The sequence below is a fragment of the Fundulus heteroclitus genome, chromosome 5, assembly GCF_011125445.2.
Source record: "Fundulus heteroclitus isolate FHET01 chromosome 5, MU-UCD_Fhet_4.1, whole genome shotgun sequence".
Classification (NCBI taxonomy): Eukaryota; Metazoa; Chordata; class Actinopteri; order Cyprinodontiformes; family Fundulidae; genus Fundulus; species Fundulus heteroclitus.
Window position 1 is genome coordinate 2,142,521 of NC_046365.1, and position 26,792 is coordinate 2,169,312.

General features: G+C 40.8%; 1 protein-coding gene across 4 annotated transcripts in view; it reads left to right on the top strand.

Moving 5' to 3' along the window:
- Positions 1-26,792, top strand: part of LOC105919475 (teneurin-3-like) — a 457,194-nt gene that overhangs the window by 348,199 nt on the left and 82,203 nt on the right. For all 4 annotated transcript variants that reach the window (XM_036136710.1, XM_036136711.1, XM_036136709.1 and 1 more), the window contains 9 exons: positions 1,691-1,699; positions 4,877-5,023; positions 10,520-10,650; positions 10,757-10,845; positions 14,771-14,890; positions 17,951-18,083; positions 18,421-18,549; positions 21,991-22,122; positions 22,287-22,422. In XM_036136710.1, the coding sequence (XP_035992603.1) occupies positions 1,691-1,699; positions 4,877-5,023; positions 10,520-10,650; positions 10,757-10,845; positions 14,771-14,890; positions 17,951-18,083; positions 18,421-18,549; positions 21,991-22,122; positions 22,287-22,422 (1,026 nt within the window). The remainder of the gene's footprint in view (positions 1-1,690; positions 1,700-4,876; positions 5,024-10,519; positions 10,651-10,756; positions 10,846-14,770; positions 14,891-17,950; positions 18,084-18,420; positions 18,550-21,990; positions 22,123-22,286; positions 22,423-26,792) is intronic.

A 26,792-nucleotide genomic window follows, 5' to 3' on the forward strand; every position in this document is an offset into this window, starting at 1 on the left:
GCTTTGGGAACCTTTGACAGTGTGGGCCATTACCAAGCTCTTCAGGAAAATGAAATCAGTATCTCCATACAGCATTTCAGCAGAAGGAAGCAAAGTGCTGTAAAGCTTCCTGGTAGAAGGCTGCATTGACTGTGGACTTCAGAAAACATAGTGGACCTGAACCAAAAGATGACATGGCAACCCAAACCATCATAGACTGTGGAAACTTCCCACTGGACTTGAAGCAACGTGGATTCTGCGCCTCTCAGCTCTCCTTCCAGACGCTTGGAGCTTAATTTCTGATATCAGATTTTCATCTGAAAACAAGGACTTTTGACCGCCGAGCTCCTCCACTTTTGCTCCTCAGCCTAGGTAAGACTTTAGTAGCCATTGTGTGAAACTCATTGGATCTTGATGCACTGACGCCAGCCCTATTCCATTCCTTCTGAAGCTCCTCCAAAGTCCTGTATGGCTTTTGCTTGGCAATCCTCTCAACGTTGCAGTGATCCCTGTTGCACCTTTTAACATCACACTTTTTCTACCACTCAACCTTCTATGAATATGCTTGGATGCAGCACTCTGAACAACCCATTTCTTTACCAATTACCTTTTGTGGCTTACCATCCATGTGAAGGATGTGAATTACTGTCTTCTGGACATCACAACGTTCTCATTTTCTGAGACACTGAAGTTTGGCTTTTCATTTTCGGTAAGCCATTATCATTAAAATGACAAGAAATAAAGGTTTGAAATATTTTACTTTATACATAAAATTTGCTATTGAAATTAGTAAAAAAAAAAAAGATTACTCTTTCATGATATTAAAATTTTTTAAATGTATTCCTATCATCTGTCCATCCCTACATTATCTATGCCTAGCAGGGATGTGGAGAGGAGTGTTGGGGGTTTTGTGCGTGGGAACGAGGGGGTGCTCCTTGGACAGGTCGCACAGAGACAGGACAAACAACAACATTTGGACCCGGGGATTTCTTGCTGCACGGCATAATTGCTACCAACATCCCCATTGTGCAGCACCATTTGGTTATCCGGAGAGATGAATCCTTTTTTATTGCTTTCTCTAAAGAGTGTTACTCAGTTTCAGGGGTAGATGGGTGAAGTCGTATTTGGTAAAATGTTTACGTTTTCAGTCCCTAATTACAATGGTATTGAATGTAGCTCTTTCTGTTTTGCTCTGAGACATACCCAACAGCAAGGTTTGCAGGTGAACTTTAATTGTTCCCTCAAACAGGTCCTAACAGCAGACATGTTAGCTATACCATCTGGCACCTTTCATTGTACAGCAGCTGTACTAAGTGCAGTTAAAATTAAAAACACAGACAATATAAATCATGAGTTACAGGTGCCTACTTTAACGTAGTCATTGTTGATTCTTGGGATTGGATTGAAGCGCCCCAAGAACACTTTAACAGCAGAATAGTCTAGGCGACTTGGGGTCCATTGGGAGGAGACACAGTGGAGTAGGAATAAACCCTGAAATCTAGAATCTGAACAAAGCTGTTTTCACTCTGTAGCTCTATTCTGCTCCCTTGACGTGACCCCAGCTTGTCCATCCTTTCTACCTTTTTCCTTTGGCTCCCATTTTCATCTTTCCATCACAGAAAATATATTTGGCAGTGCTGCTTTTGTTTCAGATTTACGTTTTTTCCCTAATTTTCCTCCCTCTCTCCCTCTTGCCCTCTCCTATTCTCAGGATATAAAGGTAATTCAAGCTAAAGCGTTAATAAAGGCCTCACTGTCCCAAAATAGTTCACTTTCTGTTCGGTTTTGCTTCTGGTTCATTCTAATTATTTATTTTTTCAGTTTACTTGTTTATTACTTCATTTTCACCTTCACTCTCCATGTTTCGGTCTCTCCCTGGTTTGCAGTTTGTCTTTTTTGTGTTAATAGTCTCTCTCCGGACCGCTCTTTTGATTTCCTGGCTCCATCGTGCCTGTCTTTGTCTTCGACTGTCACACAAAACACAGCTATTGATGAGAATGCACACCTGATTTCAGTATAAACACAACAACTGTAATGCACCTGGAGACGTCATAAAGCAGAGCTGTGTGACTTCTGTTTTGTCTTGCTTCAACAAGTCTGATTTCTGTGTGTTAAGTTAGCCAGCTGATCTCCTTATGTCTTCTATCCTGACATTCCCGTCTATTCCTTGCTTTGTCCTCTACTCCCCATCTTTCCTTCTTTCTGCCCAGCTGAGCTTTGCTTGGGTCTTTTTTTCTCCTTTATTCGTCTGTTTGTCAACCTCACTGTCTATTCATTGATATAGCAATGCCAAACACAGGCTTAGTCATTGGAGGCATGCAGTCCAAACCACCCTGTCCTCCCTATAATTTGTGCCTGGACTACTTGTCTACCTGTTGTGTTTTCACATGGACGCTATCTAAGGATGTTTTTCATTGACTAGAAAAGTGAGCGTAAATGAATCCATATTGTTAAAAGAACCAGTGACTGCCTATTGTTGCAAAATTTACTTCAGATTAAGCCGAATCTTTGCTTTCTTTTAAACATTTGTATTTTGTTCTTTTCCAAGGGAAGCCGTGCTTGGCTCTTGGCCAAGAGTAGACTATTTGGGTCCTGGTATATTTTTTAGTTCATGTGAAACTACAACAAAAGTGCATTTCACCAAAGGCTGACTGTCTTGTCTGTTTCTTATGTGGAGGTTAATGTACCAGTCTCCATTATTTGTCTTTGACTCTATCTCTCAGCCTGTCAGTCTATTTGAAGGATTTATCACACTGGCTGACAGTCAGCAAAAGACTTTACACACACAAGGTTTGAACCAGAAAGACTTTTAAAGTTAGGTTGTTTTGTACTGAAGCTGCTGACAGTTTAATGTGTTTAAAATGTACAGCTTCTTGCTCCAAAGAATCTTTTTTAACTCTTTAAAGTTGGAAAAAGCATCTGAAACAGCGTTTATGACCAGGTCGAGCGAGCACAGCTTTGGACACATGTCGACCCATTGAAGTCGACCAACATCCATTCCAGCCCAGCGATCACTTATTGACTTATAAAACAATTACGGCACCATGTGTATCCTGCTGAACCTTTCCACAGATTGTGACATGACAGACTTTCAGCATTTTATATTAAAGTTTTATGTGATAGATCGACAGTGGATAACTGATTTTCTTTGTTTGTAAAGTATTTGAAAAGTGTAGCATAAATGAACTCTAATACCCCTAAATAAAACTCTGTGGAACCTATTTCTTTCATTTCAGTTAAAGTCTCTTTAATTACAAAGCACCACAGTACAGCAAACATCTTAAAGTACTTTAAAAGACAGATAGATCCTGTTCATATCCATTTATAGGAATCCAAGTTGGCTCAAATTTCATTCAGATGGATCCAATTCATTTTATTACAGTCCTACCATACAGTGCAGGCATGATCAGATAAAAGAAGCCACATGCTCAAAAAGGTGAACCAGGGAACCTGTCCACTTTACGTCAACATTTCATTTCCAGTTACCACATAAAAAGGGGGCTGTTGGGCTGAAAACAAACAATTATGTAATGTTTACCAGAAGAAAATCTATTTAACCCAACAAACATCTTTTTATGTGTTTAACCAGAAATGAAATGTTAACACAAAGTGGATAGGTCCCTTGGTTCACTTTTTTTAAGTGGGCATAGACAAAAACTGAAAAGGAAATTTCATTTTTTTCAGCCAACATGCAAAATGCTTTGTGTGGTAGAAAACAATGTGCATCACCCTGGCATCATTCCCACCACAGTGAACAATAGAGGTGGCAGCATTGTGCTGCAGCTTTTACTCAGCTTTTTCTGCAGGTTTCTGACCTGATGGTAAGAGCTAAATACAGAGCCATCCAGGAAGAACCTCAAAAATCTCCTATAACAACTAGTTGCAGGCTGCAAGAGGTCCCACCTTTCACCTTCTAGCAGGAAAACACCCTGAAACATACAGACAGAGCCACAATGGAGCAGTTTGAGATTAAATGTCTTATAGACTAGAATGACCCTACCAAACTCCAGGCCTAGATCCTAACTACAATCTGTGGCAAAACTTGAAAATTGATGTTCACAAACACTATCCATCCAATCTTACTGAGCAGGAAGAATCTTTCATATGATAGAAGACCAGAATAAACATTTGAAGCTGATAGAGACATATCCCATAAGACTTCCAGCTGTGGTTGCAGCAAAATGCGGTTGTACAAAGGATTGATTCAGGAAGGCGGAATTCAAATGCATGCCAAACAGAATTCACAAAAATGTTTGCAAACGACTTTTTTCCCACTTCACAGTTGTGAATCACTTTGGGTTAGCTTTGGTCAATTAACATTGCTAATAAACTTTGACTTTGCTACTTGTAAAGTGATCAAATGTGGAAAGGTCCAACGGATTTGAAGAATGTTTGCAAGAGCTGCTCAAAAGTACCTTTCATACCTGATTGCTGCTAAAATGTGTAAAGACTTTCAGATGAGATAATGTCTTGGAATAATCAGATTACCTTTGACCACAGAGATAGATGTTAGGTTTCTAAACAGTTTTTTTCACTCCAAAACAAATATTTTGTAGAGTGAAATATTCAGCAGGGTCTTATTATGGGGACAAAGAGTCCCAGCCAAAAATCCCCTCATTTCTAGGTGCGAGTTCCTGACTCGTAGTGGTCATCATGCTCTTTCAGAGCTGCGAACGACTCTGCATGTGCTGATTAATGTTCAGCATGCTTTTTCTATTCAAGTGTGGAATAAAGCAGCTGCAGTAGCTCTCAGCACCCCAGTGCAAAACAGTTATCATTGAAAAATATCAAAAGATTGAGTCCTGTTTCCCACAAACAGGGTTTCACTGTATGTTTGTGAGCTGTTCCCTACACTGATCCTGCATCTCCTAACTCTGTGTCTGTCCCCTGTGCCCAGAGGGCTGCCCAGGTCTCTGCAACAACAACGGACGATGCACTCTTGAAGCCAGCGGATGGCACTGCATTTGCCAGCCTGGATGGAGAGGGGCAGGGTGTCACGTTGCCATGGAAACCCTTTGCACCGACGGCAAGGACAACGAAGGAGGTACACGTGATGCATGTACACAACGCAATTAGTGGAAACAGATGCTTAAACACATCGGCAGTCTGTAAAGCATGGATAAAGATTAAATAAAATGTTAATGATCAGCGCTAAAAGTGATAAAGAACCTGATGGGCCTGCGGGTCTGGCGTTGACATGGTCTGAATCAGCAAAAAGGACTGAATGCTGTAGGGGAGAAAACAATATCAATCCATGTTGTTTCGCTCCCTTTGAATTTATTAAACTATTTGGGTGATACTAGCAGAAATGTCTGAGAAAGTCTGTGGTGTTTGCTGCTTCTAGTCTGTTCACCTACAGAAACTGTGAGCTTTAAGCCTGCTAACTACTGCGGTCCAGTTAAATCATCTTTTTTCTCCCCAGCAGCTTAGCTAGACAGAAAAGCTTTAGGGACGAACATGTTTAAAGCAAATGTTTACATTCTAAGAGAGAAATCTGTTGAACTGAACAACTGGTTCAGTTTAACAGATACACCAGGCGCAAAATCCCTCCTGTAAGAACAAACAGGAAAAGGCCTCCTAAAAAAGTGTTTTCCTGACAGACTGATGGAGCGATCAGGGGCAAGCATTTGGGTTTCTAACACAATTTTACATGCCATAAATGTTCGATCATTTATTTTCTTTGTTTCCAGTCTTCATCAAGAAAGAGCTAAAAATTAGCACGTTGATATCTGGTAGAGGATGGCAGTGGTTTTAACGTTTGCATTCTGAGCTACAAATAACTCCACAACTGATGACGCAACTATGTAAATGTAACAGTATAGGCGTGACGTTCTTTAAGCTCCACTCTCCTATCAACATCATTTAAAGTTTTAACACCCACAGGGTTCTAACACTGTCAGGACGAGTTGTGTAATGCTTTGTAGCATCAGACGTGAGTTGTGAGTTGGAAGATGTATTTCCTAGGAGACCTGAACCAGATTTTCTCACATCAAGCTGTTCCTTTAAAAAAAGAAATGTCTAACTGTTCCTCCTGTCAACCTCACATGGAGTTTATTTATAGTATAAGGAACATTACAGGCCTATGCACATATTTACTCTCACATCCTCTCCGTACCCACTGAGTTTGAGAATCACAGTCCAGCAAGTTAACCCAGGAAAAAGGGCCAAGCGCCTAGTATTTAATGGGGCTGTAACAATACATCCAGCTCATATGATGTACAACACTTGGTTCAACAACAAGACAAGATTTTAGGAATATGTTTTGGGAAACTGACAATCCCTATTTTTTCTCCACTCTAGCAGTGAGGGTTTCCTGAATCACAAATTGTGATAAACCCTGAATGGACGCAATAATCAGTGAGAAGTATTCTAGTTCTAGGTGTGACTACGCTACATGCTAATCCGAAGGTGGCCCTGTACCATGAACCAGAGCTGTGTTAAACTGAATCAATAGATCAGCCTCATGCATTAGCCAATTATTCAGAGTTAAAATTCATCAAGACTAATTGAAGGTATTTGTTTCGTTCTCAATGACCTAGTGTGAACTACACAAAGGGGTAACAGCATGAGACTCAGAGACTTCTTGAGGTAGGAAAATCCTTATAGGAACTCGAGCCAAAACCTTGAAAAAGGCAAGTAGTTAAAATTAGTCTAAGCAAAGGGAACCATGAAACAAGGAAACAAACATGAGTATAGAGGTACCACAATCGATTGAAAACCCTGGCTGGCTTGGCCCCGCCCACCTACAGCTTCAAAAAAGAGAGAAAAAACACAGACACCAACACAGACCCACAACCTCAGATTCACTGACACAATCAACTACAAAAACTAGCAGAGAGAAAAAGCAACCCTGACTTCACTGCTACAAATTAAAGGGAACATTTTTTTTTTTAAGGGGAACATCTCTAAAATTATAAATGAATGTTCAGAACTTTGTTATCTGAACTGATTAAGCTTCAATGGTTATTCAGAGCTCATTAGACTCAGAAACCCTGAAGAAAAGGTCTCCAGGTCATCCTGACTCTAGCTGTAGGCAAATGGAGGTTAAATTCAATCTGCGGAACACTTGGACTCACCAACTTTCAAAGTTGCAGAACAGCATAGAGTTACCCTAGATCCAACTGGAAACATGCTCTCAGTCACTGACCACTGGTACAGGAACCCACACTGTCCATTAGTCTGGGGAACAAGGAGCCTTTACAGATGCCAACCTGTCTGATGGTTAGTTTTAGTTCCATAGGTCACACTGAGGCATTGCGTTAGTGTGACCAACCAAAAAGGGGCAACTTGTTACTGATCAAGCAGGATCTCAACGGTGAAATAGAGAATTAGACAAAGTCTTTTCAGGAATTTTTCACCGTAACACAGTGAGTGGTGCTCTCCTTTCACATGATCAATTAGCCCTACAAGAAACAGATAGTGTTTTATTTCAAGGAGCAGTCAGATGAAGGGTAAGAACAATGTCTATCCTTCATTTTCTTTACAAATAAAAGGGTCAATTAAAAGGTATCAGACACTTAAAATGCTTTAAAATCACCAGAAAAACACAGAAGCTATTAATTTGACCATGAGTATTACACCAGAGCTGATGCAGGATTGAACTATTTTTACAACCAGAACATACAATCATTCAATTAAATAGATTGACTTCATTGAATAAAACACTTCTTTCACATTAAGAAAGTGACATATTTATTATTAATAATTAAGGCAACAGCTAATAATTGTGCCTTTAAGATTTTTTGAGATTTGTCAGAAAATACAATGAACTCTAATGCATTCTGAGAGGCATTCTGACTTTCAGCCTTAGCTTATCAACCCCCAAGTTCTTATGTTCTTGCACTCTGCAGATGCCATTTGTGGATGTTTTGGCTAGATCTGGAATGCCAGTGATGAGGAACAAAAGGTGTTTCCTGTGTATTTAATTACAAATAAATCTAAAGCTTTATTTAGGAAAATTCTGTTTACAGTAGAATCATCCAGTTCAGGTTAGATCAGTCTAAATGCTTAGGTTTTTGAACTAAAGATGAATGTTGCTGTCCAGACTCATTAGGAAAGTGTGAAATAACAACTTCACATTTTCCTAATGGAATATGTAATACCGAAAGAGAAATCTGATGCAGAGGCTAACCTTGACTCGTAGTTAACCAACCGCAGTATTATTACAATCTTACAAATTGCTCATAGCTTTTCTGTTACTCTGTTTCTTCTTCTTTCGTTTGATGCAGCATTCCCAAATTGCTGCCAGCCACACTAACAAATCCTAAAGGGTGGAGGCTTCTTGAATTCTTCAGTGAAAAGGGTGTTGTCTCCCAGCTCACATAGTGGTCATTTTTCTTTGACTCCATCCAAACCACAGGGCAGATCAAGATCTACTTCCTTTATTACTTCAAAATAATAGTCTCACACGTACATAGCGAGAGGCAAGCGTAACACAGCTTTTCCCTATCTAGGGCTCATAATAATAGCTTATAGTTATTCATTCAGACAAAGTCACATGCTGACACCAGTTGCAAAGCTCTTTGCAACCCAGACATCGTTTTGACAAAAAAAAAAAAAGCCATTCTGGTATTATATATACAAAGATCTAAACAGAGACATTGTTCACCAACAGCTACTGTCATTGAGAGTTTGTATGGAATTCTTCAAACTGCACTGGGAAATATACTGTGTTGTTCTATAATAATAATTACCTCACTGCCTGCAAGCTATGCATGGAGTGGCTCTGTTTGCATGCACAGAGTGTTAACTGTTAAACCAAAAAACTGCAACTTCTCAGCTGCTACATGAATGGAGAACATGTGTTGTGAATGCTGATGTGACAGTGGGGTTGAAATGCTGTCAGCTACCAGTCTTAAAAAAGCCAGCTAGAGTGTTTAAATTACAGGCTATAGAGAAGGAGAGAGATCTGAATCAGCAACAGTTGTACTAGAAGCTTTAATAAAAATCGGGGCTTGGATTTTTCTTGAGGGAGAACTAGCACATTGAAAATGAAAAAGTGGCAGTGAGAGTTAAAGAAAAAGGCTGATTTGGAAATAATGCTCTGGGCTTAAGTGTTATATCCAGCTTTGAGTTTGATGAGCGTGGTGGACTAATTAAAATGTGGACAACAAAGAGAAGCTAGCCAGAGAGAATGAAAAGTTTCAGTGTTTGTGTGTTTTTCTGAGGCTGAATGTAATTTTAAGGCCCTTGTGCCTGTTCACCAGATGTACAGCTGTTTGGACAAATAGCCACTGAGATTTTTATTACCCTGCATATCTCACCCTATCCTTCCATTCCTCCATCTGTCTTCTTTCTGACTGTTCTTTGCTCCATGTCCTTCATATATTCTTCTTATCTCCTCTTTCTTTATTTCATGTGTGCTGCTTATTATTGGTGCATGGAATGGCAGTGCTCAGATGCCATTACAGAGCATCAATTTGCTCTGCTAACTATGGGCTGAAATGCATTACAATAGAGCAACAAGTGCCTTTCAAGTCAGATTTCTTGTTCCATCTTCTTTTCTTTCAATTTTAATGCAACCCAGAATATATATTCACTGGTCACTTTATTAGGTACACCTGTTCAATACCAAACTAATCAATAATGAATCAGTCGAGCTTGTGGTAGTGTCTCAATGCAATTAAGCCTTTGGATGGGGTTGCTGAAGATCTAAGATAGCATCAGTGTGTGGAAGAAAGGGGATTAAAGTGACATTGCATTAGGGTTGGTGCTAGATTAGTTAGTTGCACTCAAATGACCTCCACAGTCAGCAGATCTGAATACAACCTTTTAAACATGGACAGCAGATGTGACAGCTAACTTAGCCAATGTTTACCCAGCAAGCAGTGGAGAAGCAGCTAGCATCCCCGTGTAAGAAAGTAGCGAGAACATCACCAGTCATTTCATACTTCCTTCTTACCAATTTATGTTGGTGAGAGAAAACAGTGTTTAAATTTGAAATTTGCCTTACAGATGCACAGCAAACAAATCTGCAGAAACTACATGATACTAACATGTTAAAATGCAGCTGACTTTCACCTCTCCAAAGTGGGTGGTGGTCATTTCATGTGTGAACAGCTCTTTGTCATTTTGTTTCTTTGCAGTTTTGCTGATTTCATCACCACATTTATTGCATATAAGATGGTGCCACCTACCGCAAGATATTCCCTACCAACCATGCAGGACATTTGAAGCAATACTGTAAAATAATTGTCTTCATACTCACACACCCTGATTTTAATACAGGGTTTGCTACAGGTACAAACTGGAATTAGAAAGTGAAATGGCAATGGGCCAATAAAATGGGGTACAGATTAGCAAAGGGACGAAGTGGTGTTGGATATTACGTGCCATGTGGATGGCACATGTCAAAATGACTTCCTTCAGCCTTAAATCTATTTGCTTCCTCCTTGGAAACATTCCTTAGCATCCCTTACCCATCCAGTGTTATTTTTACCTTATCCACCATCATTGATTTACAGCCTCTGCACTAACTAACATTAGCATCACCCAGTTCATGTCAGTTTTGTTAATGAAAAGCCTTGTTGGTGGCTTTCAGATGGCTTGGCTGACTGTATGGATCCAGACTGCTGTCTTCAACCCTCTTGTCAAAACCAGTTCTACTGCAAAGGCTCTCCAGATCCTGCTGAGGTGCTCAGCCAGTCTCCATCCTCGCTGGCTCCCCAGCAGGTAAGGAATAGCATACATATTTTTGCAAGCCTTTGATTTTTTATCAAACAGTGACACTGAATATTATATTATGTTTCTATTTATTTATGACTTCTGTCTTTCTTAGGCTGCCAGGTCTTTCTATCAGCGCATTCATTTCCTAGTTGGATCAGAATCTACTCACGTCATTACTGGAGAGTCTCCATTCAACAAAAGGTAATTTCATGTGGGCTTTATGTGTATCTGTGTTAGTTAGTTTTGTCCTCATAATTTACGGTTAGAAAATATGTCTGTCAAGCATGGTTGGAATTACTAATGTCCAAATCAGCTAGTAACTAGCTGATTTGGACATTAGTAATTCTGCAGGTACTCTATCTTACTTTTGCAATCCAAAGATCTGCACATTTCCTTAACTGATGAAACAATCTTCTGTTTCTTTGACTTAGCACTGGCAGTTGATGGCAATTTAGTTTCCAGTGCTATCTAGGATGGACTTTCAAACTAGATACAATATAAAAGAGACTTTAAGGGGAGCCAAAATGATCAAGGAGAAAGCAATAAATGAAAAAAAGTGGAGGCTTAACTTTATGACTGCTGACATTTGAAGTGAAAAGCGCTGATGGATCCTGCATGGTACCTGGTAGTGGGTAAGATATGTTGGGCACTAAGTGAACATTTTATCCTCAATATTCATGTTAGAAGCAGAAAAAGCAGGCGTTGTAAGGATTTGAGCAAGTCTTACAAGGACCAACATATAATGGCTACATGACAGCATATCTTGTAGGGTGTTCCAGGCCTGCAGAGGTAAACATTTAAAATTTTGGGAAATGTTGTTGCTGGTCCTGACAGAAAGTTGTGTGGAGCCTCATTGATACATACTTGGCGGTGGGCCTATGTTAGACCACGGAGCACTGGAAAGAGGTGGCCTGAGCTGATGATTCCTGTTTTCTTTTACGTCACACGGATGGCGGTATGACATGACATTTTTCTGCTGAATAATTCTACCTGTCACAAAGTAACATTGATTCAGGGATAGAGTTTGAGAAGTTGATTTGGCTTCCCCAGACCAACATCCCCAGACCTCAGTGCAATCCAGCATTTGTGGAGTTTGTGGCACAAACAAGAATGATCTAAGGAGGCAACTTCCAGGACCTGAGGGATCTACTGCTAACAACTTTGTGCTACACGGAATAGCAAATCTTCAAGAGTCTAGAGGGCTTCGTGGTGCGACAGGTCAAGGCTGTCTCAACGAACCAGTTAGGTAGTCTAAGTGTAATGCTTGATGGCTGTCGATTAAAATTAATTAAGTCTTAAATCTTTAAATCAAATAAAAATAGACTTGTCTTTCAATTGCCCTCTTTGTCCTTGTTTGTCCATTACTCATGATCATTTAGCTTAGCTTTTGTAATGGACTGTGAGTTCGATGGAGAAAGCCTTAGTTAGAGACAGATAACATTAAAGGTTAAGGTTTGCCAATCTACACTGCCAAAACGTCTTTCATTCAATTCATTTCAATTTTTAATTTACAACACATGTCATCTCAAGGCAATTGACAAAGTGAAATTCAGCCAAATCATACAAATTGTTCAAAAAGTTTCCTATGTAAGGAAACTCAGTAGATTGCAGTGCATGATAAGCAGCATTCACTCCTCCTGAAAGAGAGTAGAGCCACAGTGGACAGTCATCTGCATTGTCAATGTCTTTATAGCAATCCCTCATAATGAGCATGCATGAAGAAACAGTAGAGAGGAAAACTCCCCTTTAACAGGGAGGAAAACCTCCAGCACATCCAGGCTCAGTGTGAACAGTAATCTGCCTCGGCTGATGGTTAGAGAAGACAGAGCAGACACAGAAAAACACAGAAACACACAGTCATCCAGGAATCCTTTCTATGATATGTTAGATGGTAATAGCGGATGGTCTGCCTCCCCTGGATGATGTCACAGCTAAGAGAACGGTAGACCAGATGTACCTAGTCTAGGTAGAGAAAAAATATAGATGGAACAAAAAGTTAAAAGTTGAAATAACAAGCAATGCAAAATCGGGGAACAGAAGGAAAACTCAGCAGAATGAGAAAAATAGACCCTGGTTTTCTCCAGCAACCTAAGCCTATAGCAGCATAATTAAACAGATAGCTCAGGATAAACCACTCTAACTATAAGCTTTGTCAAAAAGTGTTAAGCCCAGTCTTAAAAGTAGACAGGGTGTCTGCCTCACGGACCAAAACTGGGAGTTGGTTCCACAGGAGAGGAGCTTGATAGCTAAAGGATCTGCCTCCCATTCTACTTTTAGAGACTCTAGGAACCACCAGCAGACCTGCAGTCTGAGAGCGAAGTGCTCTGTTAGGAATATACGGGGTAATCAGAGTTCTGATATATGATGGAGCTTGATTATTAAGGGCTTTATACGTTAGAAGAAGAATTTTAAATTCTATTCTTGATTTAACAGGAAGCCAAAGAAAGGAAGCTAAAGTAGGAAAAATATGATCTCTCTTGTTGATTTTCATCAGAACTCTTGCTGCAGCATTTTGGATCAGCTGAAGGCTTTGAACTGCATTTTGTGGATTTCCTGATAGTAAAGAATTACAATAGTCCAGCCTTGAAGTAATAAATGCATGGACTAGTTTTTCAGTATCACCCCTGGACAGAATATTTCTAATATTGGCAATATTCCGTAGGTGAAAAAAGGAAACTGTTCACACCTGTCTCAAAGATGGCGTTCATAAGATGGGAGGCAAGGAGAAAGTGGCTGTCTGTAAAACACATTGAGTCAAAGTCACGCTGCTTACAAGGAAGAAACATAATGGCATCCTTATGCAGCAGGCTTGTGTGAATGTTTTATAAAAAGAGCAGGCAATGACCTCTGTAATAAAAATGTCCATTATTTTTATAATGAATGGGCTCACAACTTTATAATAGAAATGATTTATAATGTTTTGTGTGTGTGTGTGTGTGTTTGAGTGTGTGGGTGTGCGTATATGTGTATGTGTAGGCCATAAGAAACGTTCTGACATAACCAATGATATTGTCAGACAGAAACGGCTGTCCTGCACAACAAACACTGGTCTTCAAGACACTGAAGTAAATGGTCGAGACATAGATGGAAGTTAAAGGCTGGTTAATGTTAAGACCACATGTGAACTGGTAAAGATTATGTTTATAGATTGGGGTACACTGTATGCTGAAATTGGATGCAGATGCAGTGTGCTAATAGGGGTATCAGGGAGACAGAGAGACAAAAGGGGGCTGTTCAGACCTGTTGTTGAAATTTATGTCGGTTCAATAACAAGTGAACAGCTCTAAGTAAAGGCGTGAATACATGAAGGTGGGAATGAGGATATACTCAGGCCCTGGTCAGACCTGCCATTAATGTGTATCCGGGCTGTTTCAATTACGTCTAGAACGCTTCAAGTGTACGAGAGTTCCCACCTGCCTCTAAAATTCTTTCTGAAGAATCTACGTCTACGTCCAGATAAACATGCATCCAGGTCACATAGTTAGTATCAGATAAGCAAAGGGGAAAACCTCAGCAGTTCTCTGCATCTCTGTCTTCATAAAATCACACGGAAATATCCAATCAACTGAACTGTAAGAGTCGTTTGATTCATCTGAGTCACATTTGTGGATTTATTTAAATCCAATAAGACAGATTATGTATCTGAACAGACAGGATCAAACAGAAGTGAAGCGGAGTAAAATGATTTGGGACTTCAAAGGGCTTAGTATTAGTGCAAAGATAGTGAAGATTTTAACCTGGAAACATCCACCTCAGGAAAACACTGGTATCCACTGGCAGCTACCAGCTGTTTCCTACACAACTTCCCTCCAGGTGTGGTGAAGATTCAACCCGCAGTGGTCATGCTCAAGAATCACCACTAAAGAATCATCTATATATATATATATATATATATATATATATATATATATATATATATATATATATACAGTCATATTCAATAAATTAAAATGTGAGTTCCGATGAAGCTTGCTTGTCAGATGGAAAGTACCTTTTTGAAATAACAACCTTTAAGCAGGTGTTGACCATACTTTTCATTCAGCATGTTTCTGTGTTAAATTTTTTTAAAAATGATCTGATGTAATATTCTAATCTTAAATGTTCTGTTTTGTCGTCATCTTTCCAGTTTGGTGTCAATAATCCGAGGCCAGGTGCTAACTTCGGATGGAACCCCTCTGATTGGAGTCAATGTGACATTTGTCCACTACTCTGATCATGGATACACTATAACACGCAAGGATGGCATGTATGTAAATCCAACATTGTACATCAAATGTTCAGTGATCTAGATTGTACTTGTCTTTAAATTATTCACTTAGGCTCACCTAAACTCTCAGGTCTACCTGGTTATTTAAATAATGTACATCTAGTTTTCTAGTCTGAGACGTGACATTGTAATTACAATTTGGTGGTGCTTCTGATTACAGTGATCAGTGACTGATCTCTGCCCTTCACTGTTGTTTTTGTTGGAGTTAAGCATTTGCCAGACTTTTAACCTCCTTTTGTTCTAGAATAATGTGCATTTTTGGAGCAAAAATCACACCCCCTCTTCTCTTGTAATGATTAGGAATAGAGACATCAAATATTTTTTGCACAAGTACACATCATCTTTTTTCCAGTGCAGGAAAACAGAAATAGGGAATTGAGTCTGTAACTTTGATTCGAGTCAGACTTCAGACTGGAGTTGTACTTTGGTCACAAGAACAAAGACTAAGATTCACTCCCTAAACACTCTAGACTTAACTCAGAATGGCATTGAGTTCCAGGACCCGAGTCTCTTAAAACCATCTTAAAGGTGAAGGTAAGCTGGTCAAAAGTGATGCTTTGATTAAATGATTAAAGTTGTCCCCTGTGACCCCTAAATTGGGCTAAAAGTTAATGATTGTAAGTCTGACCTGCACCAATTCTGGGTTAAAAAAAAGACTGCTCTGCAGTGTTCTGGTGTGTGAATGTTAAACACTGACTGAAAGAGACTTGACTTGAAAAAAAATGGCTTAAAAAATGTCTCTGCAAGTGATGATCACTAAATCAACTTCAACACAAAAGGCTAAAGGCTTTTTAAAATTTATTTGATGGTTTATTATTAGCTGATATGATTTTTGATCTGTTTTGTAGGCATCAGGTTAATAGGTCTTAAAAACGCTGATAAAACAGGATATGACATTACAAGCGAGGGAAAGGAGAGAACAGTGGTTATGAGCTGTGTGAGCTTCACATACATTCAGAATGTGTTCTAGGTTTACTTTCTTACACATAGATTGTTCTTTCATGCAGAAAGTACCTATATTTTGCTACGGGTAAACACTGGCCATTTGATTGACTATGTAAGCCAAAGGGAGCTGCTTCTGCTCATTGTCAGAGCAAAACTGTCTCTGTGAAACATGTGAACATGAAAACGAAGCAATGCTGGGGCTAAATATGTCTAACTGTGTGAGATACCTTGATTTTGTCACCCCTTTATCTTTCTCTGTGCAAACACCATTATGTAAATGTAGCCAAGCATTATTCTGACCAGCTGTTTTCTTGTACTTGTGATGAGACTGCTTAAATGCTGTCTAGTGCTAGTTAATAAACACACACCTGCCAACACTTCTGAAACCTCTTTTTCTCCCATGATATTTCCCAGGCTGTGCATGGGCATAATTGTAATTTTCCCAAACACCCTCTTTGAAAACATTTATCTTAGAAATGCTGCTTAAAATTTCAACCCATCTGTCACTGTAACTGAGTTACCCGCATCGCAATTCAAGAGGCATATTTACATCTGCTCACAATGCGTGGTGTTGGCTGACCAATTGCATTGTAAATGATTTCACTCGCTATCTTGCTGCTGTTGCTTGGATCACTTCAGCACACTTGGCTGAGAGGATACAATCAAGTGTGACTCTTGAAAGCTTAGCAGAACAAAAACAGTGTGTCGAGCCATATGTGCTAGTCATCAAATGTGTCAAACAGTTGACAGTCCGACTCTTGAATCGCCACTTTGGCTGTGTTCATTTGTTCTGTTTATAATGTTTGAAGCTAAAAACAGCGCAGAAGTTTCATGGAGAAGCTGTTCCATCTGTTTTCACATGTCAAACCCTGTCTGCACTGTAAACACTACAAAATTCCCTTCAGAATTTGTCTTCACACAGGCAAAATGATTACTTTATTTTTATTCAATAAATATTGACATTAGGAATTATTTTTTTGTTTTTATGCACAGGGTTAAATTTGTTTAATTTTAGAATTTGGCAAATTGTGTCCTGATACTTAAGACCCTAGATCAGGGCTGTCCAAAGTGAAAAAGGAAACGTAATATAGCAAGAGTGACCCATGCCCCATCCTTGTTGCTGAGCTAGAACTAAAAAAACTTCTAACCCAAATGAAAAAAATCAACCCAAAACTGTCATATAATTACACAGTTGTCAAAGACTATTTTATGTTTCGGATATGCAATGCTTAAAGATATATTTTCTTCAAAATTCTATTTTGTTAATTGAAGTAAAAAGTTTTGTGATGCTATTGAGCAGAATTTTGTTCTTAGATTTTTATGTAAAGAAAATGTAATTTTCTTTTGCACCCTAAGTGCTTCCAACTTTATGATTTTGGTCCTCATGGCAAAAAGTTTGGACACCACTGCCCCAGATGTTAAGGCAGGTTTATCTTACCAACGAACAAACCCATTAGCGAACCAATCAATGGATTAAACCACACACAAACAAGCAATCAGGCAGTAGCTCAACCACGTTGCCAATCAAACGATTAGATAATATGCTTTATTTGTCATTATACATACAAGGTACATACAATGGAATTTCGTAGATCAGATGGTGGGTTAGCCTGAGCTGCTGCGACTGAGCGTGCCAACACTAATGGCCGACCCGTCTTTTAGTGCTAGGGGGAAACCTACGCAGACACGGGGAGAACATGCAAACAGAAAGGCCCCTGCCGAGCCCAGCATTGAAATCCGGGACCTTCTTTCTGTGAGGCAAGAGCGCTAATCACTGTCCATCGTGCCGCCCACGGTTGTCAATCAGCCTACCAACCCACCCACCAGCCACTCAACCGTTCAGTGTACCAATCAAACAAAAGATCAACCACCTAATCAGGCAAACAGTCATTCAATAAATACATCGACCAACCATTGAAACGATCAACCTGCTATGCCAGCTACTTTTAATTAGTATAAAAACTAATTCATCTGTCCACATAAATTATGTAAATAATAGAAATGTATCAAAATGTTACCATAGAACAGATTAGAAGCATTTCTGAGCTCTAATAAGATGGTTTAATGTGTTGTTTGGTGTGGATGTGCTCACAGGTTCGACCTCCTGGCCAACGGAGGGGCATCACTGACCCTGAGTTTTGAGCGAGCTCCATTTATCACTCAGTACAGAACTGTGTGGCTGCCATGGAACGTCTTCTATGTGATGGACACACTGGTGATGAAGAAGGTAAATGTTTACATGGTTTTCTATACTGGCGGCATGTTTCAAGAAAACAAAGTGGTGATTTACCACTAACTATCTTAGTTAAAGATTTTCCAAAACACACCTCTGAAGTGGTCATATTCCCTTTTAACCTTTTTTGACATTCTAATCCTTTACCATGACTGAAACCATACTAGTATATTAAGACTTGATTACCTCAAGAAGCAGGTGACTTGTTCACAATTTATATTCTGTCTGGCACTGATTAACGAAATGATTGAGACACTGCCTGCTGGTGAGGAGAAGGAAACCAGATTAACAGACAGAAGCCTGTTCCATAAAATGTGTCTGCTTGTTTCAGGAGGAGAACGATATCCCAAGCTGTGACCTGAGTGGCTTCATCAGACCCAGTCCGGTCATTGTTGCCTCACCTCTCTCTACATTTTTCAGAGGATCACATGACGATGGGCCCATCATACCGGAAACTCAGGTATTATAAACCTGTTTGAAGGTTGCTGGCCAGATATTCCATGCATTTCTTTAGTTTTAAACTGCTAAAACTAAGTTTAGTACTAGGTCTGTTTAGGGGTAGGCAATAAGACCAAATGGAATGCGAAATTAAGAATGTGATGAGGATCTGCAGAACCTAAGACTCTGTGGTATTATATTTATATACCAATTTTAGCCTAGAAGCAAACAGACCATTTGAACATTGTCTGGCTGTACTTTTAACATAACTGTCATCAGAGCTACTACTTGTGTAAGTACTAATAATCATAATAATAATCATAATCCAAATATTTGTGCAGACAATGAATTAATAAGAGTGATTAATCTAGTTATGATGAAAATACGGGTAATGTTCCTAGTATAGAGCGGTGATACTCTTTATCTGAGTGTTGTTGAATTTGCGATTTAGATCAGAGTTAGTTCAAACAGTTTGGGACAGACTGTACTCCAACTAGTAGCTAGTATTGATATTGATTCAAATCTGTGCAGAAATGTTCTTTGGCCCCCATGCTCTGTGATGCTTTTCTTGTGGAACTGCATTTTTACATAAACATTTTTTGATGGAACGTTGCAAGATGTCTTCCCTGTAAAAACTGTGGTTGGATTTTTTTTCCCATAGTGCCCACACTTAGTTCTAACAACAGGTGAATTTGCACTGCAGGAGTTTCGCAAAAACTCCTTTTAGTCTTATCAGTGACTTAAGAATTACCTTAACAAAAATATGTTATATTTCATGTTAGTTATTAGAAAGAAAAGAAATATCCTCCATCATTCTGATATGTTATAGTCTTTTTTTCATTGCAGAGTGCAGCTTCGTTATATTAAAATATTAGCTTAATTTGAGACACATTGAATTGTCTTTCAGGTCAATATACAGCACTTGGCACGTATTGATGCTCTGTGCAGGATGCCCTTCTCAGAAACTTGACTTTGTAACTTGAGAGGGTCGGAGGGGAGGGTCATGTGACCTAAAGTGTCGCTCCAGGTTACAGCAGTCTGGTAACAACAAAACAGATTTGACACTTACCTGATGAGACATATTTTTGGTTCTCTGATGTAGGATTTAATCCAGAGGGGTGAATGTGGCCTTGTCTTTAGCAGTAACTCCATGACTTCTCAACATGCTGGTCCAGTGTGGTCTGCTATCAAAAAAACTTCTAAGCACACATCTGTGTGTCAGAAAGAAAGAAAAGAGAAATTATTTAGCCTATTTGGCTTTAAGTTGATTTGAGTTTACTGAAGTGTGTGCGTGTGTGTGTGAGTGTGTGTGTGTGTGCGTGCGTGCGTGCGTGCGTGCGTGCGTGCGTGCGTGCGTGCGTGTGTGCGTGCGTGCGTGCGTGTGTGTTTTGGAGTCTGGCTTGTTGTCGTCACATTGCATTAACCAGTCTCCAGAGGAATTAAACCCGACAACAGTAGTTTAGAGTTTTACAACCCTAACCAGTCCTCCATGATTACTTTTTATTTGCTTAGTGTCTGTGTATGCTCTTGTAATACCGCAATAAAGCGGACAAGGGTTTGTGGTGAAAGTGTGTGATTTAATTGTGTATGTGTGCATTTGTGGGAGCAGATGAAAGGCAAGCGAAGCAGTGACAGTGTGATAACTTTTTGGTGAGTTGGCTCCATTAGATAGAAGGGCAGTGAAAAGGGCAGTCTTAAAGAGGATGTAATGGGTATGTAATGAACACTAAATGTCCAGATATTGAAAAGCCAATTGTGCTGAAAAAGGTACAACACCAGAACAGTCCAAGGAAGAGGAATAATTCCCTGAGGACCTCTTTTTTAAATAATGTTTTTCCTGATAGTCTCTCTCTTCATCAAAAAATGTTCTTGTCTCTGTCGCTCTTCTCCTATCAAAACTCTGGATATTTTAGTTATTAGAAAAGATATTTATATATGATTACATAATGATTAATTCCACAGACTATACACAGACCAAAAAAAAAGTGGCCACTTGGATTTATCTATGCAAATAGGTACAAGTGTCCTATTGGATAATTACTTCATGGTCGATCATCTTTCAGCTGGAAGCAAGTTATTTTACCCCAGGTGATGCAATGAGCAGCTTCTCATTTCTTAAACAACCAGGTCAAAAAACATCCTGTGGTTGTGAAAAAGATGTTGGTCTGTTAGAAAACATCTAAGGAGATTGCAGAAACTTCTAAAATTGGGTTGAGAACTGTCCAATGTATTATTAAAAACCAGGAAAACAGCGGGGGCCCATCGTCTTCGAGGTAGAAATGTGGTTGGAAAATGAATGCTTAGTAATCACTTTGGCCAAATCAAATTGATGAAAAACAACAGTAGAACTCAGGGGTATATTTAATAGTGAAAGTAGGAGCAATTCAACACACACAATGTGAAAGGAACTGAAAGGATTGGGACTGAACAGCTGGTTAGCCGTACGAAAAACGCTAATCAGCTAGGTTAACCAGAAAAAAAGACTCCGACTACATCTCAGTTGATGTGTCCTTGGGCAAGACACTTCACCCGCGTTGCCTGCTGTTTTTGCTTTTGCCAGCTGTCAGCAAGTGAATGGGTGAATGATTAGGTGAATGTTGTATAAAGCCCTTTGTGTCATGATCTTTGGGTGTTTGTGTTTATGTTCGTATTCTGTCTGTCCCAATTTATTATTCTCCCTTAGCCAGCAGTTTATTGGTAGATCTCATTAACCTGTGTTGTAGGCAATTTCTGTTTATTACCAGTTGTATTTAAGTTCCTGGGTTTTGTTCACTGTCATGTCATCTGTTTTCCATCCCTCTTCCTAAGTTCCCTGTGATTCTATAATTTTATTTTTTTCCCAAAGTCTTGCTGCCGCTTTGGTCCTTCACCACAAGGCATGACACTTTAGGGTCGTCTGACTTGTTAAAGCACTATACAAGTACAGGCCATTTACCATTTCACACATGGGTTGGCAACCACAGAGTCCAGACCCTAACCCCACTGAGAATCTTTGGGATGTGCTGAGGAAAGCTTTCCTCATTGGTCAGACTCTCTCATCATCAATACAAGATTGTGGTGTAAAGATAATGCAGCATTTGATGCAAATATATCTAGTGATATTGCAGAAGCTATTTGAGATGATACCACAGGAGATGTGTGCTGTAATCACAGCTAAAAGCGGTCCAAAGAAATGTTAGTAAATGTTTCCATCCAATTCTCATGCGTATTTTGAGCAAACATTTCAAAAATATCGGGAGAAAAAATTAACATGTGCATCAGACACGTTTCAATCTACTGGTTTGTAGCGAATGGACAAGGCAACACACACCGTAATGTCGTCATATGTTGGCTGTAATAAAACAGGAAGTAGCAGTTGCTAACTAGCATGGATCAGTAATGGAGCGGGGTATTAATGGAGTCCTCTTTAAACTTGGTGGAATAATATTATGCTTTGATAGTTATTCTGTTGTTTTTCTAACAGGTTCTCCAAGAAGAAACTTCAATACCAGGCAGTGATCTAAACCTTGTCTACCTTAGCTCCAGAGCTGCAGGATATAAACCAGTCCTCAAAGTTTCCATGACACAGTCATCAATTCCTTTTAATCTGATGAAGGTAAGGTGTGATTCTTTTAGCTAAAAACAATGTTGCTATAAAACAGCACTTTAATGCACAATTAGGACCAACACACCACACATCTTTGCCAGCATTGCCATATAGAGTAATTGAAGTCAATGATTAACAGGAGTGACCTCTATGTCATGTTTCTGTTGATACAGGTTCACCTGATGGTGGCAGTAGTGGGTCGTCTCTTCCAGAAATGGTTCCCTGCCCAACCTAATCTATCCTACACGTTTATCTGGGACAAGACAGATGCCTATGGCCAGCGTGTCTTTGGACTCTCAGAAGCAGTTGGTGAGCAACAAATAAAAAATCTAAACACTTAGTTATTTAATAAAAAAAACTCAACCCGTCCAGAAATGTTTCATTTTTTCTCTAGAAGATTTCTTCAGTATGTAGAGTTTCAGGTAAACTCTGCCTTATGAGCAGAAATTTTGAATAGTGGATCAACACGTTTAACAGTTACTATCAAAAACGAAAGTTACAATTGTAACTACGGTTCTATGAATCCCGGATGACCGCCAGAGGCGGTGCTTAAAGCACTGAATGATCACTCTTGCGCATGCACAGGTCGAGAATCTTATATCAACATGGTCACGGGTGACCCCCGGTGACACCGGCAAGTCCATATAGTCACGTGACAACGACAGCTCAGTCCCTTAATCAGAACAGACGATGGTAGACAATAAGGGGGTGCATGGCCGGGCAGAAAGGCCGGCAGGATTTGCAGAATGCCATCGACACGCTGAGGCGATGGGCGAGCAGTCAAATGGAAGAACTCTGAACTGAAATGCAGACGACTCTCCCTGTAGCTCTGCGCTTCTCCAGGAGTGAATGCTGCTTGTCGGGACTTTGAAGCAATCAACTGGTTCCCTTATATAGGACATTTTTGACCAATCTGTATAATATGATTGAATTGACTTTGTAAAGTTCCTCGAGATGACATGTTTCATGAATTGGCGCTATATAAATAAAATAAATTTGAATTGAATTGAATTAAATTGAAAATGCTTGGCCCTGAAATGCAAAGCGGAGAAACTGCCAATGATGTGGTGCAATCAGGACATGAAAGTATGTGTCCTTCAAGTCGACCAAGGTGTACCAGTCGCCTGGGGAGATTGTCTGAAGCACATCCCTGACATTCAACATGTGGAAGGGGATGGCCTTCAAAAAAACATTCAGACATCTCAGGTCCAAAATTGGGCGGAGTCTGCCAGTCTTTTTTGGGACTAAAAATACTTTGAGTTAAAGGCCCCTGGATCCCGCAGGGGGTCGACAGGCAACATAGCACCGTTGGCCAGCAAGGTGCCTATCTCTTGCCTGAGCCTTTACCTGGTCATGAATCACCGTCATCCTGACTCGACCAGGAACAGGAGGGTGGCGGCGGACCTGTAGCGTGTAACCCCCGGTAGGTGTAGACACCACCTATGGATCTGGAACGAGAGCAACTAAGCTGGTCCGGGGTAAAGTGTCTGACTGCCAGCTCTGTGATGTCTTTTCTGAGCCCTTAAGAGGGCGGGAGGGTTGCCTAGTGAGCTGCCTGGGTTGAGAAGCGACATGAGCCTGACTCCTGGGAAGATCCCACTGGCAATGAGCAAGTCTTGCAGCAGGCCCTGCAGCAGGCCATGGCTGCCCCATTGAGGGTGTAGTCTGGGCAGAATAAGTGCGCGAGGCACTCCCAGCAGGATGCTGCAATCATCTGCGATGAAGGCCGGCCAACTGCTGCCTAGTACGAGAAGTCTGTGCTGACCATTTCAAGGCTGCAAGCGCAACAAAGCCAAACAACTCCTCAGGAACCACTGGAAGGCTCATCAGGGTCCTTCTACAGACTTCAGTTAGGGGAGACTGAGCCAGCCAAACCAGCCGAACACGGCACCAAGGGTAGACAGGAGACGGCCAATTTCCCTTGACAAAAGAGCAAATGCAAGAAGAGACGCGTCCATCAACCCGTGAGTAGGTGCATCAATCGCGAAGCCCTCCAAGGAGGCTGAGAGACCCATTAATAAATGTGACAATGAGTTACCAAGTCGCCCCAAACGAGACTCCGATTCATAGGCTCTACAGAGCAGATCTTCAGTCACACAACTCTGAGGACGAGGGCACCTGGCATTAGCTCTCAAAGCCTCATCTGGTGCCACAATGACGGATGCTATGGCAGGTTTGACAGAAGGCATATGGCCCAAGCCAAACTTGGTCGCATCTTGCATGGCCGCCAGGGCCCTGCCATCAGAGGTCGGCCGTGAAAAAGCCTTAGTGTCTGCCCAACAGGCATGAACCTCCTTCACATATTCGGCAGATGGGGGAACCATAAAGGACGACCTAGTAGTAGAACGTCGAAAGAAAGCACTGGAAGCCGGAGGTTGGTTCTGCAGAGCATCCAGCTACAACCGGGCAAGACCAGTTCTCAAAGTATCCACTATCGCACCATCCTCTTCCGACTGAGAGCCGTAAGAGATATGCGAACTGGCTGCCGACAGATGTGAGCCAGAGTCAAACTGATTTTGAAAATCAGTGCCAGATGCTGCTAGGGATATAGCATTGTTCTCTAAGGCAGAGAGTCTTGAACCCATACTCTGCCCTGGGTCAGGGTCTACAGCCAGGCCAGCGACATGCCCATCCCTAAGGGACTCGAGCAGAGCTTTCATCTCCTCCAGCTCAGATGTGAGATTGGCCACTTGCCCAGATAGGCCCTTTGACTCCCTGGAGCTCTTCTTGGTCCTCTTACGGGGATGCCCTATAGCCTCAGGAGTCATACGCTTCAGAGGCTGGCTGACGCCTTGAAAATCAGCCAAACGAGCAGTGTGCAGGGACAAGGGCAGGACAGAACAATTAGGGCTGGCAGCATCAGTCAAGGCCTCTCTTAGGTGATCTGGTCCCAAGCACAATGGACACAGATCATGCCCATCCTCCAACTGGAGAGGGGCTAAACACGCTCTGCACCACAGCACGTCCAGCATCTCACGCTCACAGGAGCAGAAAACGCCACCAGGGGTTCCCCAGCAGCGCAAAAGCTGCAAGTAGCACTATGATCACAGTAGCTACAGAAGAAGTACAAACCAGCAAGGTTGCAACACTTGATGAGGCAAGCCGAACACGGCTGTGCAATGAAAGAAAAGCAAGCCTGAAAACGGCTGCAATGTAATAAAAAATAGGCAAGACGAACATGACTGCACAATAAATGAAAAAGTAAACCCGAAAACGGCTGCTATGTAATTAAAAATAGGCAAGCCGAACACGGGTGCACAGTAAATGAAAGAGGCAAGCCCGAAAAGCGGCTGCGATTAACGAATATAGGCAAGCCGAACACGGCTGCACAGTGAATGAAAAAGGCAAGTCCGAAACGGCTGCCACGTAATAGAATATAGGCGAGCCGAACACGGCTGCACGGTGATGAAAAGAAAGGCAAGGCCGAAAACGGCTGCGATTAACAAATATGGGCAAGACGAACACGGCTGCCAAGCCAGATATGGCACTAATAAGCAGACAAGCTGGTCGGAGTCGGCTAATGCTTCACCACCAGCAATAGGGAAATCGACGCAGGAAGAGAATGCGTCCCCGCTCCCGCCAATCAAAGGAAAACAACTTACCAAGCAAAGAACAAGTTGTATCAAAGAGAAGCTTGCGCAGCCTCTGGAGGGCGAGATGATCCTCACAGCTCCGACCATAGTCTCAAGGTTACCAGCAACAAGCAATAATCAGTGACTTATCACCTGTTCAACCTGCATGCGAGAAGATGAAAAGGGACTGAGCTGTCGTTGTCACGTGACTATATGGACTTACCAGTGTCACCGGGGGTCACACATGACCATGTTGGTATGAAATTCTCGATCTGTGCATGCGCAAGAGTGATCATTCAGTGCTTTAAGCACCGCCTCTGGCGGTCAGTAGGGATGAAATAGAACTGGCTGTTCACATGCATAAGAGGACCATCAGCATCCAAACGATCGTTAGTGCTCTGATGGTGGCTTATTGTGTGTGATTTCTCCTTCTCCCTGGTTTCTGATGACTCCTAACAAGTTAGGATCTGTTGCTGATTGTCCTGTTTTGCATGCGAACAACCAGTTTTGATTGTCACTGTTAAACTTGTTGATCCACTATGCAAAGGTTCTTGACTTTTGTTATATTATTGTTGGCCATTCAAGTCCTCCCCCCCCCCATTTAGTTATATTAGAGATGGAGCAAGACATCAGCCATAGCTGAATTTCAGTTAAACGGATGCAGAATTGTTGCTTTGAATTTTTCATTGTATCTTTTTTCTGATTGGTGAACTCTCTGTTTGAGTGTTACCAGGAAATGGTAATTGCAAAAGACTTTGTGAAGTGAATCCTTTTATTAAGTGAAAGAGAGCCAAAGTTAGTTTTTTTTTCAGTACCACTAAGGAATTTAAAATCAAGTCAGAGGAAGCACAGAGAGGTAAGCAGTTAAAAATGTAACTGTATTTTTTATGAAATGTTTTTATCTCATTCAGGCTGCAAGAGAGTGAGAAAGACTTAAAGCAGATAACAGGAAGGATGAATCTATGACTGCAACATTGTTCACTTTTATCCTTTTAACAGTCTTTTTCAAAATCTCAGAGCTAAGTTAAGAACCAATGTTCTCGAGAAAAGACACAGAGATTGCAGCTTTAGCTCTATGCCAGCTGTGCTAACTAGTAATATGAGATG